The following is a 16,403-nucleotide window of genomic DNA, read 5'->3' on the forward strand; positions in this document are numbered from 1 at the left end:
GCAGCATCTTGTGCACAACAAAAAGCCCTCATCAAGTTTTGGACAGGATGGGAAGTCTTGCCGAGAAATGACTGTGGAAGTGGTCAACAGCAATCTTCCAAAGTCTTCCACCGGTTTTGAAGTACTACGTCTTCCTGCACACTACTGTACCTATGAGTCATTTCTAATGGACATTCAGGTGTGTCTCAACTCTACTGACTCAGGTTTTGGTCTGGTTTACGATTGATTCCATAACCACATGGTAAAATTAGACCATTTCTTCTTTCTTGCATCACATTACTGTACTCGGTGTTCAAAGAAACGGACAATCTAGTGAGTTCTAGTTCTTTTTAATACACTTGACAGTGAAAAATACAGAGTACAGGTGTGCATTTATGGCTTTTTTAATATAAACTGATGAAGAGTTCAGATATCAAAATCAGTTGTTCACTGTACATTATAAATTACACAATATGTTTTGTTTATACTCGCTACTGATACAAAAAAAATTTCTAGAAAAAATTATTTGAATTAAGATGTTACACTACTCTACTGTGTTCATTGTATTAAATCTGCTCAGAGTTGACATGTACTGTATATCCAACCAAGAAATGAATATCATTAAAGTGACAGCTGTATAAAACAAATCCTGTTTTATAGCCACTCACTGTTTTGTTGAAAATGAAATTGGTTATGCTGTTTTGAGTCAGTATTAGCTACAAAGCTGTAGAAATTAAAAAAAAAAAAAAATCCTCCTGACATAGAAACTGATTAAATGTAATAATGTCTTTCTACAAGTGATTTTGAAGTATTGGTAGCACAGCAGGGTCTTGTTCATTCAGTGCATCTGGGAGCTGAATCTCAGGAATGGTGATCTCATTTGATGGGCAGCGATTATGTTGTCCTGTCCAGTCCACACCATAATCCTCATCAACCTGAAAGAGCATGCACATGTTTTAAATCTAAACTGAAGAGCTGTTTCCTGCAGCTGTTCCTAGATGGACTTATTGAGTCTGCCAGGGCCTATGTGAGTTGCTTAGGCATTGGCTACCAACTAATTATTCATTCACCCATTCTAGGTCAGGATTGGTTCTCTTCAGGTATAACAAATTTAACTTTGTTTAAAGTATTGCCATCTATACCTGACAGGTGGGATAAAAGAGAATGGCTTGGGAGGCGCACAGCAAATCTCAAAGTTTTCCAATTAATGCTGAAAGAACCAAGGATGTAAATGTATTCTTGTTTTAGCTTTACCGAAGACACCAGAGAAAGTATATCTATAATGCTGCTGAAATAGACAAAACCATTTCAATAAACTCGCTATTTAACATCAACCTTGTTATGCGTTATCAGAGAACAATCAACTGCAAACAGCAATGAAACATTCAACTATGTACTATTTAAAGCACTAATGACCCTGTTGTCTAACAAGATGTGATAAGTAAGTAGACTGTGGAAAGCTGGTGGGTCTACTCTGTGTAAAAGGTTCCTACAGGCTCCACTGACCCCAGTCTCAGAGTTAACACACTAACAGCTAACACTGCTAAACGTGTCTCAACGCCGAGATGGCGCCGATAGCTTTAGCCGTAGCTGCCCCACTTAGTTTAGACAGTAACAAAAAAAAGTAAGCGATAATAATTCATTGTCAAACGTCATAATTAAGGTCAACACCTAAACAATGCTGTGTACAGAATCACACAGGTGCTCAATTACAGCATAAACTTACCTTAGACCATCCTCCGTCATTTTCCTCCTAATTGTGCTCGGAGACACAGAAAACGTATCGGCAATTACCCCGACGGTTATCCCGGACAGCACTAAAGTCCTGAGTGCTGCACCGGGATTTCTAGACGTGGACGGCCAACATTTGAAGACTGTTCTTCCTCGGCGTATTCCAAACGAACACGGTGCTGAATTGATCTTAAACCTTTGACAATGCTGTCATCGATGCGAACATCTTGAAGAGCAATTATCATCCAGACATTTCAGAAACATCTAAACGACTCAAAACAGTATCTACAGGTAAATGATCCCTCTCTATCTGATTTGCTTAAATGAGCAGAACTGGCTGAAGTTCACACCAGTCCGCCATCCTCCGTGACTTTTGACCTAGCACGCTGTTGCTAGCTGCAGTAGCCGTCCGCGGAGCCGGTATCCAGGAAAACTAGTCGATGGTAAACGATAAGCCAATAGGTGCAAAGGTCCAGCCCACTTACATTGATTGACAGACAAAGTCATTCTGCTGAAAAGTCGCATTATGAAATAAATAGACCATCGGGAAAAACGGGATTTTGAAATAAAGACTGACTTTGAAAAAAGGTCATTTTGGACTAAAAACGGCTGGAAATAAATAAAATGCCTCAGGAATAATCTCTGTTATTGTGAAAAATAATGACCATGAAATAATATTTCACAATAATAAGTAAATTTATATAGCAGAATGCAATATATTTCACAATAATGAGCATTTTTTTCAAAATGTGTTCCATTATTTCACAATATCATTCTCACATTACATATCTGTGTCTTATTTATTCACATAGTTATTTATTTCATCTTGACCTATTTATTTATTTAATTTTGAACACTTTGGAGTTCCATAGATTGAGAGCGGTGAAGAGCCGTGTAGAAATCAGCATAGTAACTGGCTGGTAGTGATTCTGCTTGTCTTAAATCTCCTGGTCACCAACATCCTGCTCATCATCCTGCTCATTGCTAATAAGGTTGTGACTTTATTACTTTAAAGTAATAAGTGTAAGGAGTAATGAGTGAGTAAGCCACAGTTGAATGAAAATGGATAACTCTAGTTGGTATTTACAAATGAGTCATTTTGTTTTTTTAAGTACTGGCTCCCTTGCTATCGCTCAAAATCACTCAAATCATTCAAAATTCCATCCATCCATCCATTCGCTTCCGCTTATCCTTTTCAGGGTCGCGGGGGGCGCTGGAGCCTATCCCAGCTGTCATAGGGCGAGAGGCAGGGTACACCCTGGACAGGTCGCCAGTCTGTCGCAGGGCTAACACATAGGGACAGACAACCATTCACACTCACACCTAGTGGCAATTTGGCTTATCCAATTAACCTATCCCCACAAGCTGCATGTCTTTGGACGGTGGGAGGAAGCCGGAGTACCCGGAGAGAACCCACGCAAACACGGGGAGAACATGCAAACTCCACACAGAAAGACCCCGGCCTGATGGTGGAATTGAACTCAGGACCTTCTTGCTGTGCGGCAACAGTGCTAACCACCGTGCCACCGTGCTGCCCCATCATTCAAAATTGAAGCGTCTAAATGAGAAAGGGTTCATTGTTCACTGACGTCAGCTTAGCTTTGATGAAAACATGAAGGCTAAATTGAAAGGTTAGCATTTTGTTTTTGTATCAGTGTTAGACTTAGAAACAAAGGCAGCTAACAGATTATCAACATGGGAAACAATTCCGAAGGAAGACTTCCCGACTGCTCGAAACAAGATCCTGAAAAGCAGCGACTCTGAAAGGCTCAAACAGATATCTACCAAGTGAGCACACCTTCATGCACCGCTGTAGCGGCAAAATTCCATTGTGGATCCATCGTGAAGTAAATGCATTTTTGTATTTTTTTGATATCGGGTAGATGGTATGCTTAAACATCTGACTGAAAGCAGAGAGTTTGAACACAGACTACAGGCTCAGGTAAAACAGAAGCATTTTTCTGAAGCTCTCACTTTGTCATTCAGTACCCTTTTACTAATTCCTCATACATATGTAGATATATACATATGTTGTGAAAGAGCCCGTCTGCACAGTCAAAGTATTTTATATAGAGGTTACACGACTACATAGCAGGTTAGCTTTGATTAGCATAATAACAGAAAAGTGGAACATGGGAAAATCTGGGTTGGCTGAGGTCAGAAATAATGTGGGTTATGGTAAGTAATGCTAACTTTATTTAAAAACAGCCAGTGGGTTTGTTGTGTATCAGTTAAAACGTTTTAAGTGAAGTAGACATAAAAGATCAGATTTAGCAGGGCTGGAAGGTGAATTTTGGTCACTAGATGGAGCCAGGCTAGCTGTTTTATCTGCTTTCAGTCTTTATACTAAGCTAAGCTGTGCTGGCCTCATGCATGCCTTTAATGATGCAGTTTCCTTTTTCAAGATCATTTTCTCCAGTAGGAGACAAAAATACCTTTACTTTATTCTATTCTAGACTTTTATGACATTATGCTCTTTCTTTTCAGATGGAGCATTACTCAGCTGTCCTCAACTGGGTTGTGATAGCACAAGGAAGCACATTCAAACCTCCTCGTCGAATTTTTTACATTAAAGTCTGATTTCCTGTCATGGTGTCTGTCAGGGGTTATATTAAGAGCACATTAATACTTTTTGCATTCTGTTACATTGCATAATGTGCCATATTTGTATGTCTGCAATATAGTTCTTTTTAATAAAGTTTTCATGCACTATAATGAATTGAGTTTTACTATGAGTACAGAATAATTTGTTGTTGAGAGCTAGGTGAAAAGTTAGCCAAGCATAGCTCAGCCAAAGATTGGTAATAATAAGTACACTGACTGTGACACACCTCAGGAGTGGAGAAAGTACAGGAATCATATTCAGTACAAAAACCTGGACAAACAGACACATCATGAATTAAATAGTTTCTTATCAAAGCATGTACTGTAGGGCTGTGGCTTGTTGTACAAATGCAACATCTTAGAAAAACTACACTACACGACATAGGTATAGGTATAGACAGGCATAGGTTTGCCAGTCAGCAAAAAACTGTTTGGGGGCTCTTAGATGGTGTTTTCCTTGTGGCTGCGTACAGCGGAGATGGGGGACGGTCTGTGCTGGCGGACGTTGGTTACTGGCCTGGTAGCCTGGCTGCCCCTGGGTTGGTCCGGGACGGGCGTGGAGGCTTGGGGGTCTGGGGGTGCTCCGCCGTATATCGTTTAATATTTAGTATCTACTGTTATCTACTGCTAGCTAGTTTATTGTGAAGGTGCTCTTTTTATTATGTTGCTCTTTTTTGTTTGCTTTCTCTTCTGTTTTTTTTTATCCATCCAGGTGATCCAGGTGTTTTGGTTTGTTTTTCTTTCTTTCTTCCCCCCTTTCTCACCGTCTCTTCTCCCCTCTGGTTTTCTTTCTCTCCCTCTCTTTCTTTCATTCTTTCTCCCTGTCCTATACCCCAGTCATGTCTGTCCCGTTTGTAGAAACCGAAAAGAAAAGAAATTCATAATTATAATAAAGGTCAATCAAATGGACCAATATGGCAAGGCCGTGATGATCCACTTGGTAAAATAAATCCGCTTGGCATCTTTCTTGGCCTTAAGGCAACAATTCTGATGGCTAAAGATCCAAACGGGACACACACCCAAAAAAAAAACTGTTTACAAATTGAGCGATTTCAGAATAATGTTTCTCAGTGTTACTCTACGTAACATTAAAAGATTCTAGGAAACTGGAGGAATCTCTGTGCACTGGTGACAGAAATTTAAAAACAAAATCCAAGACCTACATCACAGACTCTACATATCTCAGTGAGCATGTCAAATGTCAAAATTTGTGACAGAACAATTAGAAAAACGCAATGCTTGTTTGAAAGTGTTACCAGGCAAGCAAAAAACTCTTCTCTCTCTAAGGAGCATGGCACCATTGCTTAAGTTGCATCTGAACATACCACAAGACTTCTGGAACAGATGAGACCAAAGTGTAGATATTTGGATTGTTTAAATAATTGCAGAGATTTTTAAAGATTACATCATTTTATACATGTTGATACATAAACTCTTAGAACTGAAAGAACTACGCCCTTTTTCACATGACTGCACTATATAAAAATGTTTCCTTCTCTTATCTAATTCTTGGCACAAAATCAAAATGCTGATTGAGTGAACAAATTCCACTGTGTCAGGCCTGTGTGGTTAGTATTTAGTATTTAGTATTTATTTATTGTCATTGTCAAGAACAATGAAATTGCGTTTGGGGCTTCCATACAACCCAAAAAAAAAGAAGAAAATAATAAATACCCCTTAAAACCCAAGTGTACATATTTAACCCAGTGTGACTCCAATGCAATAAGACAATCCTTAGCAATAATGTTCGTAGAAATTCAGACAAAGACCTGAGAAACATGACAAAATACAACAATGCAACCCATTCAATATTATTGTACTGTGAGATATGATATCAGATATGATAGTTATCTATTTAAGAAAGGGGGGGGGGGGGGGGGGGCAGGAGGGGGAAGAGAATAAAGATATGATGCACCAATGCAGACCAGTTCATTGCTATTAAGAAGTTGGATATGGTTATTGTCCGTGAGAGGGGGGCAGAGAGTTCAGGAGCCTCACAGCCTGTGGATACAGGCTGTTGGCCAGTCTGGATGTTCTGGCCTGTATAGACCTGTACCTTCTCCCTGAGGGCAGCAGATGGAAAAGGTGGCGCGCAGGGTGATGTTGGTCCTGCAGGATACTGTGCACCCTCCTCAGACAGCGAGTGGGGAAGATATTACTGATCTCTGGCAGACTTGTTCCAATAATTCTGCCAGCTTCCTTCACCACCCGCTGGAGTGCTTGCTGATCGGCCTTGGTGCAGCTGGGGAACCACACTAGAAATCCATACGTCAGAACGCTGCTGATGGCACAGTTGTAGAAGTTCAACATCAGAGATCTGGGAATGTGTGCGCTCCGCAGTCTCCTCAGGTAGTAGAGGCGCTGTTGGGCCTTCCGTACAACTGAGGTGATATGGTTGCCCCAGGACAGGTCCTCGGTCACAGTTACCCCCAAGAATTTAAAACTGCTCACCCTCTCCACCGCCTCACTGCCAATGAAGAGAGGCAGATGGTTGTTATGACCCCTCTTCCGGAAATCTACAATGATCTCCTTGGTCTTTTTGGTGTTTAAGACCAAGTTATTGTCGTGGCACCATGACTCTAGTTGTTGCACCTCTGTCCTATAGTTTGTCTCATCATTGTTGGAAATAAGTCCGAGCACTGTAGTGTCATCTGCAAACTTAACAATGAGATTGGACGCGCAGGAGGAAATACAGTCATGGGTGAAGAGAGTGTATAGCAGAGGGCTCAGAACACACCCCTGAGGGGCACCGGTGTTGACCACAAGGGTGGAAGAGGTGTTCTTACCCACTCTGACACTCTGTCTACGGTTAGTGAGGAAGTCCACAATCCAGTTGCACAGAGAGGAGTTAAGTCCCAGTTGGTGGAGTTTGGGACGTAGTTTGTATGGCCGGATGGTATTAAAAGCCGAGCTGTAGTCTACAAAGAGGAGCCGTGCATAGGTGTTCCTGTGTTCCAAGTGCTTCAGTAATGTGTGCAGCACTGTGGCGATCGCATCCTCGGTTGACCGGTTCTCCCTGTATGCAAACTGGTGCGAGTCCAGGGATGGTGGAAAAGCAGCTCTGATGTGTTTAATGACCAGTCTCTCCAGGCATTTGGCGGGAATGGGGGTGAGTGCCACAGGTCTGAAATCGTTCAGACATGTGACATTTGACTGTTTTGGGATGGGAACGATGGTTGCTGCTTTGAAACAGGATGGTACCAGTGAACAGGACAACGAGGTGTTATATATAGAGGTGAAGACGTCCGCCAGGTCCGCAGCACAGTCTTTTAGCACCCGGCCCAGCACTCCATCCGGCCCGGCCGCCTTCCTGGTGTTAATGCTCCGGAACACACGCCTCAGCTCATGAGTGCTCAGGACCGGAGCAGGGTCGGTTGAGGGGAGAGGGGACAGGACAGGGTCGGTGTTCTCCCTGTCAAAACGGGCATAAAAGAGATTTAGATCCTCAGCCAGAGTAGAACTGTCGGCTGAGGGTGATGGTGTTCTTCTTTTGTAGTCCGTGATAGCCCTGATGCCCTCCCAGACCTGCCTTGGGTTTGTGTTGTTCTCAAACCTGGCCTCGATACGCCTCCTGTGCTGCTGCTTGGCAGTCTTGATGCCTCTTCTCAGGTTGGCCCTGGCAGCACTGTATGCCTCCTGGTCCCCGGATTTGAAAGCGTTGTTCCTTGTTCGAATAAGTTGTTGAACTCCGTGTGTCATCCAGGGTGGATTATTAGGGAACACACGGAATCGTTTCCAAGTTGTTACATTGTCCACACAGAAACAGATGTAGTCCAAGACAGTGGAGGTGTAACTGTCCAATGCGACACGATTGTCAGTGTCCTGCACCTTGAATACATCCCAGTCTGTGCAGTGGAAACAGTCCTGAAGCATCGGAATAGCATCCTGCGGCCATGTTCTCACGGTTTTGGTTGTAATCCCAGTGCTCTTGATCTTTTGTGTGTATATTGGGTGTAGCAGAAGGGAGAGATGGTCTGACAGACCCAGGTGGGGATAAGCCTGGGCTCTGTACGCATTCGCCATGTTGGTGTACACCTGGTCCAACGTTCTATCTCCTCTGGTAGCACACTTCACATTACGGTGGAAATTGTGAAGTACAGATTTCAGGTCCGCGTGGTTAAAATCCCCAGCCGCAATAAAGACACTGTCCGGGTGTGCTACCAGGCTGTTATTGATGATGCTGCTCAATTGTGCTAACGCTAGCTTAGCATTAGCATCTGGTGGAATGTAAACAGCGCAGATGTAAACGGCAGAAAATTCCCGAGGGAGATAGAATGGACGGCACTTTAACACCAACAGTTCTACCTCTGTACTGCACAGTTTTTCCGTTACCGTGACGTTCGTGCACCAAAGGTTGTTAATATAGATGCACAGCCCCCCGCCAGTCTTCTTACCCGAGTCCGCAGACCTGTCGGCTCGATAGGCGGTGCGGCCTGCTAGATCGATAGCCGCATCGGGAATGGCGCTGTCCAGCCAGGTTTCAGTGAAAATCATGCACGAACAGTTATTAAAAGTCCGTCGAGTGGCGATCTGCAGTCGTATTTCATCCAGTTTGTAACGGATTGAACGGGCGTTGGAGAGGAATATGATCGGGAGTGGTGGTTTAAACGGACTAGTCTTTAGCCATGCCCACAGGCCTCCCCGCTTGCCTCTCTTCTGCCTCCGCTCGCAACGTCTCCTCCTGCGGCTTGCTGTTGCGGGTAGCCCCGGGGGTTGCTTAACGATCTCCGGGGGGATGAGATACTCGGATGTTAGTTGAAGATCTCCACGGCTTAGTTGTAGTAGATCATCTCTGTTGTATTGAAGTAACCCCAGACTGTGTGAAATAATACACAGTACCTGCAAAAGTGTAGGAGCTCCGGGCCGCTGCGTCTGTGCGCGCCGCCATCTTGGTTGAGTACTTGGTTAATTAACCCTACAAGGAAAAAAACCCAAGGGTGAAATGTAGGTTTCTGTTTAGTTTGTTTTTTTTGCAAATACACAATTATCTATTGTTCAGCTTCTTTGTTAGTACAAATACTTGAAATTCTTTGGTCTGTCTTAGATGTTGTTCAGTCCTATCAAAGTCAACTTCATTCCACTGTGTCAGGCCTGTGTGGTTACTTAACCCTACAGGGAAAAGAACCCAAGGGTGAAATGTAGGTTTCTGTTGAGTTTTGTTTTTTATGCAAATGTCTCTTTAGTCTCTTTATTTACTTGAATAAATAAAGGATAATAATAAAAATGTTTTTGAATGTTATAATTTAAGTGAACTTTTTGAAATAAACTTTCCCATTTGCCATCAATAAATACATTTAAATTATGTACACAACGTGGGAGTGTGATAGTTGGACAGAACTATCATGCTGGTACTGCGTTTCAGTCCACCATGGCTCCATTGAAGGTTACATATTGGAACAAGCTATTGAAGGAGCCTTCACTGTAAAGAGTTAGCCGTGCCACCTGTCAGTTGCAGGAGGAGCAGTTCACACTTAGAGGCAGTGTCATCGCTTTCAGCCTGGCTGCTCTTTGCTGTATTGTAGCTGACTGTGGCAGTGTGAGTGTAGACTTTTATAATGCTCCTAAATGTAAGTGTTCTCTTCCCGCTGGCTCCAAAGTAAGAAAAATAAAATATGAGTACAAACATTCAGTTGTTCAAATGACTATTTTGGAAAGCACAATATGTTCACAGTGCCATGCTTTCCATTTCCTTGTATTTACATGAGTGCCATAAATCATATTGACATGTTTTCAATTGCTTCAGGACTGGCAAGAAGAAATGAATTTTGCTGTGTAGAGTGTGTTGGAAAGGTTATTGTTTGCATTAAAATATATAGGAGACAGTGAGAAGAGTTCTCCAAAAACCTACCAACCATTAATCTAATGAAACACACACACAGTATATCTATGAAGTTCTACTTCTTTCCTGAATAGGTTGGGAACTATGACAACAAAAGCTGTGTATAGAACCAAAACTTCATCTTCAAATTATTTAATTTTTGCAATTAAGCTTTCTATTTTTTTAAGTGACTTATTTTCCCCCACCCTCTTGCAGTTCAGTAGCCCCCTCCCCCACCCACCAAAGGCATACACCCACCTCTCTAATGCTCTGTGTTAAGGGCATCAGGAGCATTCTTCTTAGACATGTGCCTCTGTCACTCACTTACATACAGCAACATAGCTACACCGCACACACAGTCGTATTTTCACTGTGTCCTCTTGTGTTCTCAGCACAAGGCTGGCACTCTGCTCTCTGTGAGCACAGTTATTTTCACCCCGTCTCTCGGAAGCCTGCGAAAAAGACCTGAACACTCTGCCTAAATCAGTTGCGGCTTTAGCAGCCATTGGCTGTTTTGGTTTTTGGTGGAAGAATAGAGTGAAAAGAGTAAGACAGTCCTCAAGTTCCAAAGCTGCATTTCTTCCGAGATGGAACCTGTGAAACTTTGGGTGGTAAGGCTCCTGCTTGTGCTGCTGTGCTCAACCCAGGTGCTGTTCTCTGCTGTAGTAAGTGCCCAAGACTTGAATGAAATGGAGAAAAGCCTCCACGTTAGAAATGCTGAGGAGGTTCTGGCTGAAGAAGCTGAAACAGCTGAGGGTGGTGATGGCACTGAGGAAGATGATGAACATGTAGAAGAGGAGAAAGATGATGAAGACTCAGATGATGATGAGATAGAGACTGATGAACAAGTGGAAGAAGAAAAAGATGAAAAAGAACAGGAGGATGAGAAGGAGACAGCAGAGGAGGAAGCTGAGGAGGAAGATGACAAGACTGATAAGGAAGAGGAAGATGATGCTGAGGAGAAAGGAGATGTTGAGGAAGAGGAAGAAGAAGGTGAGGCTTCTGATGAGGATGATGCAGAAGAGGAAGAATCTGAAGAAGAATATGCAGCAGATGAAGATGAAGAGGAGGAGGTGGATGAAGATACAGATGAGAATGGTGAGGAGGAGGTGGATGAAGATGCAGATGAGAATGGTGAGGAGGAGGTGGATGAAGATACAGATGAGAATGGTGAGGAGGAGGTGGATGAAGATGCAGATGAGAATGGCGAGCAGGAGGTAGATGAAGATGCAGATTGCGAGGAGGAGGTTCTTGAGGAAGTCCCAGCTGATAATGAGGAAGATGACGAGGAGGAACCAAGAGAAGAGGATGACGATAAAGCAACTCAAGGAGATAAGGAAGAGGAGGCTGACAGTGCTGAAGAGGATACACATGAGGATGACTCTGAAGAGGAAGATGGTGAAAACACTTTTTTTTAAACCCACACACATTTTGAAACATATTAATAGTTTAGATACTGAATTATGCAGTATTTAAATATTAGTTACAAGAAATGATGTGTTTTCTTAGAACTCCATGAGTGAATCTGTACTCTACAGTAGCTCTCTGACATTGTTCAGCTTACTGGGGTTACTTTAGGAACACCATCATACATATCAGTCCTAAAATAGACTGGATTATCTGTGCGGTAGGAACCCAACAGTATCTAAACCATCTATTCCATTTGTTGTGCCAATGTAGCTTTTGAGACTTCAAACACCAAACATTAAATACATGGAGATTTGTCTAAAAGAGGGTACTATACAGTTTAGGGCATATTTTAAAAGCACAGTCATTTCTTTTAATGCTAGAAAAAGAATGACAAGAAATCATATTATGGAAAAATGGGACCTGTAGGAATTTTAGCTTTGTTTACACTATAGCTACTTAGACTACTTTGTAAAACAAACATGTCACATGAGGTTATGACAGAAGTATAATACAAAAAAGAGACTGTCTGTGTCATACATACAAAAAAATATTGCACCAAACAGAATTACACAGTTAGTCATGTAACTTCTAAATAAATGGCAGTTATCAGACCTTGCTAGAAAAGCATTTCTTGGATTGCTTGTTAGTACAGAGATGGACTGACTAACTGTTAGTCACTAACACATAACCTGGGCTGCCAGTGAGCGGACTTGTCACAGGGGGGTTGATGTTAGTACAGACTCAGTAGTTAAAAAAGAAAACAATATGGCCTAAAGTTGCTTGTTATGTCTGCGGTTAACTGCAAAAATGGCAAAAAAGCAACTAAAGTAACTTGCAGATATGAGTGTTGTTGAATGAGGTTGCAAATTACTGCAAGATGTATTGAAATCAATTCAAGTAAATAAGGTTTACTCCAGCACCAGCACAGCAATTAGGAAACCCATGTGAATACTGAGGTTTTGATACAGTGCGCCTGGAAAGTATTCACAGCATTTTGCTTGTTCCACATGTCAGTCTGCCCCAGGGCAGCTGTGGCTACAACTGTAGCTTGCCTCCACCAGTGTGTGAATGTGAGAGTGAATGAATAGTGGCATTGTAAAGCGCTTTGGGTGCCTTGAAAAGCACTATATAAATCCAATCCATTATTATTATTATTATTATTTTGTCATGTTACAGACTTATTCCAAAACGGATTATATTCATTCACAGTCTTTGACATGACACTGAAAATTGAGCTCTTTCAGGGAAGTGACCAAGAACCCAATAGTAACTCTGACAGAGCTCCACCAGTCTGGCCTATATGGTAGAGTGGCCTGACAGAAGCCACTCCTCAGTAAAAGACAGACCTTGCTCATCAGCTGGCAAATAGCATCACCACAGCGAAGCATGATGGTGGCAGCATCATGCTGTGGGGATGTTTTTCGGCAGCAGGAACTATGAGATGTAATTGCTGCCAAAGGTGCTTCAAGAAAATATTGACCAAAGGCTGTGAATACTTCTTTAAATTTTATATTATTGTATTTTATTTTGAGTAAATTTGCAAGAATTTCATGCAATATACTTTCACTTTTTCATTATTGTATGTAGAATTTTGAGGTTAAAAATTAATTGAATCCGTTTTCAAATAAGGCTGTAAAATGACAAAATGTGTAAGAAGTGAAGCGCTGTGTATACTTTCTGGGTGTCGATCCTTGTATTAAACAGCAATTAAACAGGTGTACCTAATGAAATGGACAAATATGATTACATGGCATTACTTGCTTTTGTAATTCTGGCGGGGCATGGTCTGCGGTGCCGCTGCAGGGGAGATGGACGCACCTACACTGCATCTGCAAAAACGCCTCGCCGAAATAAGAAGCTGTGATGCCTGTCTGTAGTTGTTGTTGTTGGTGATGATTGTGCGGCTGGAAGCTGTAGAGCTGCAGCCGTTCGTGTGTTTGCAACAGCAACCGTAATAAAGAAAGGGATACTAAAAAGCATTGCCGTGGGTATTTACAATAATAAATACTTACCTATGCATTTTCTACCCCACATGTATGTCTCAGTGCTATATAGTAACAGAGCAGTCTAACAGTCTTACTGCAACATTTGACAAATCCTGACTCTAATATCTAATGTTTGCATCTAAAAGATATTTTGCTATCCAGATCATTAAATTAATTTTGTGATTTCATGTTAAAGAGGAGGTTAAATAATGAAGAAAGACACGTGGAGTTATGATCATCTTTTTTTTTCTTTTATAGACAATTTAATGTTCTACAAGATACACTTGACTCTCTTCCACAGCGTGTCTTGGCCTGTCTTCCTGCCCTCACCCCCAACCAGTTGTGGCAATTTGCTGAATGAGCCTAGTTCTGCTTTCTTCCTGTTAAAAGGGAAATTTTCCTTTCCACTGTCACCAAAGCACTTGCTCATAGGGGGTCATTTGATTATTGGGGCTTTCCCTCGTCTTTAGCTTACAATATAAAGCGTCTTGGGGAAAGTGTTGTTGTGATTTGACCATTTATAAATAAAACTGAATTGAACTGAATAAAATACATTTCCGATAAAGATGATTTCCTGAACCATTTACAGATGAGTCTGAAGGTAAAGACACAAAGGACAACCAAAGTGACTCAGATGAAGAGGAGGGAGCTGCTGACACTCCACAGTTCCACTCTGGATCGTTGTGTAGTGTTTGCTCCATTTGTGAGGTAAAAAAAACATATCATGGAAATAACAGATTTTATTTGCACATCTGCCCAGTAATCACACATTAGAGTTGGGTTTTACATAATTTCAGCAACCTGCTACAAATGATTATAAGTCCTGACTATATACCATATGCACGGTTAATCACTATACCTTGTGGTTCCTTCTCATCTTGTAGCATTGCTCTAATGACTGTGCCAAGTGCCCGTGTGAGGAAGGAGATGAGTCAGATCACTGCGAGCACTGCCAAGCAAGCATCTTGACTTAAAAAGGATTATAACTTCTGTAATAATACACAGCACTTTGTTTCACCTAGTGCCTCTTTATGTTAATCCTGTTCTCTTTTTGTTTGTTTTGTTTTCCAGGGTTGCTCAACCTGCTACATTTGTCCCATTCTTTGTGACACAGTTTGCACACCGGGTAAGTGCTAGTTGTGATTCTGTGGGTGTACTGATGTGTGTTCACAGATTTAATTAACTTTGGTTTGACATAAATGTTGTATTTCTTTTCAGGTGGTTTTGTTGATGAGCTGACTGGATCCCTCTTTCAGTAAGACTATTCACATTTAAAAACACAGAGATATTTTTAGATGCGTTATTGTTGCACTGTTGCCTTTATACATAGTTATGCTTTTGTTTTTGCAGGACTCTTGCCTCTCTGCTCTGAGCTCCCTGAGAATTATGTTAATTTCCTTATGTGGGAAACTACTCCCCTGACTTCACCACATCAAACATGAGCTTGTCATGAAACAAAAGCAAAGAAATATTTATGTTTTAAATCATACTTAAAGCTCTCTTGTAAGAAGAACAGAAAAAAATCAGTATGCACAGATTTTGCAAATATGATTTCTTCTTTCTGCCTTTTTCTCTTCTTTTGTCTTTTTATTGTTATAAAAAGATATATAAAGGTTGACACACTTGACATGACATGAATCATGCAGACAAGAAAATATAAAATACATATAAATGGTAAAAGCAGAAGTGTTTATAGGAATACAGTGGGGCAAAAAAGTATTTAGTCAGCCACCGATTGTGCAAGTTCCCCCACCTAAAATGATGACAGAGGTCAGTAATTTGCACCAGAGGTACACTTCAACTGTGAGAGACAGAATGTGAAAAAAAAATCCATGAATCCACATGGTAGGATTAGTAAAGAATTTATTCGTAAATCAGGGTGGAAAATAAGTATTTGGTCAATGACAAAAATACAACTCAATACTTTGTAACATAACCTTTGTTGGCAATAACAGAGGTCAAACGTTTACTATAGGTCTTTACCAGGTTTGCACACACAGTAGCTGGTATTTTGGCCCATTCCTCCATGCAGATCTTCTCGAGAGCAGTGATGTTTTGGGGCTGTCGCCGAGCAACACGGACTTTCAACTCCCGCCACAGATTTTCTATGGGGTTGAGGTCTGGAGACTGGCTAGGCCACTCCAGGACTTTCAAATGCTTCTTACGGAGCCACTCCTTTGTTGCCCGGGCGGTGTGTTTTGGATCATTGTCATGTTGGAAGACCCAGCCTCGTTTCATCTTCAAAGTTCTCACTGATGGAAGGAGGTTTTGGCTCAAAATCTCACGATACATGGCCCCATTCATTCTGTCCTTAACACGGATCAGTCGTCCTGTCCCCTTGGCAGAAAAACAGCCCCATAGCATGATGTTTCCACCCCCATGCTTCACAGTAGGTATGGTGTTCTTGGGATGCAACTCAGTATTCTTCTTCCTCCAAACACGACGAGTGGAGTTTATACCAAAAAGTTCTACTTTGGTTTCATCTGACCACATGACATTCTCCCAATCCTCTGCTGTATCATCCATGTGCTCTCTGGCAAACTTCAGACGGGCCTGGACATGCACTGGCTTCAGCAGCGGAACACGTCTGGCACTGCGGGATTTGATTCCCTGCCGTTGTAGTGTGTTACTGATGGTGACCTTTGTTACTTTGGTCCCAGCTCTCTGCAGGTCATTCACCAGGTCCCCCCGTGTGGTTCTGGGATCTTTGCTCACCGTTCTCATGATCATTTTGACCCCACGGGATGAGATCTTGCGTGGAGCCCCAGATCGAGGGAGATTATCAGTGGTCTTGTATGTCTTCCATTTTCTGATGATTGCTCCCACAGTTGATTTTTTCACACCAAGCTGCTTGCCTATTGTAGATTCACTCTTCC

At 41.9% G+C, this 16,403-nt stretch overlaps 2 protein-coding genes across 4 annotated transcripts in view; one reads left to right on the forward strand and one right to left on the reverse strand.

The window, feature by feature from the left end:
- The window catches only part of LOC146626563 (receptor-type tyrosine-protein phosphatase H-like), a 447,591-nt gene that overhangs the window by 334,026 nt on the left and 97,162 nt on the right, over window positions 1-16,403 (reverse strand). The window lies entirely within an intron of this gene.
- Window positions 10,720-14,899, forward strand: LOC146626586 (uncharacterized). Of its 3 annotated transcripts, XM_085361354.1 has the most exons (7): window positions 10,720-11,277; window positions 11,440-11,530; window positions 14,117-14,235; window positions 14,412-14,483; window positions 14,599-14,653; window positions 14,746-14,782; window positions 14,878-14,899. In XM_085361354.1, exons 1-7 carry the CDS (start codon window positions 10,720-10,722, stop codon window positions 14,897-14,899), a joined length of 954 nt encoding a protein of 317 aa, XP_085217480.1. The 3 variants fall into 3 exon arrangements, with proteins under 3 accessions (XP_085217480.1, XP_085217478.1, XP_085217479.1); XM_085361352.1 differs by having other exon boundaries at window positions 10,720-11,530; XM_085361353.1 differs by lacking the exon at window positions 14,878-14,899 and having other exon boundaries at window positions 10,720-11,313; window positions 11,389-11,530; window positions 14,135-14,235; window positions 14,746-14,786.

This window comes from Diplotaxodon limnothrissa, linkage group LG8, assembly GCF_057381915.1.
Source record: "Diplotaxodon limnothrissa isolate DT_005_m linkage group LG8, D_limnothrissa_male_GT1.1, whole genome shotgun sequence".
In the NCBI taxonomy this organism is placed as follows: domain Eukaryota; kingdom Metazoa; phylum Chordata; class Actinopteri; order Cichliformes; family Cichlidae; genus Diplotaxodon; species Diplotaxodon limnothrissa.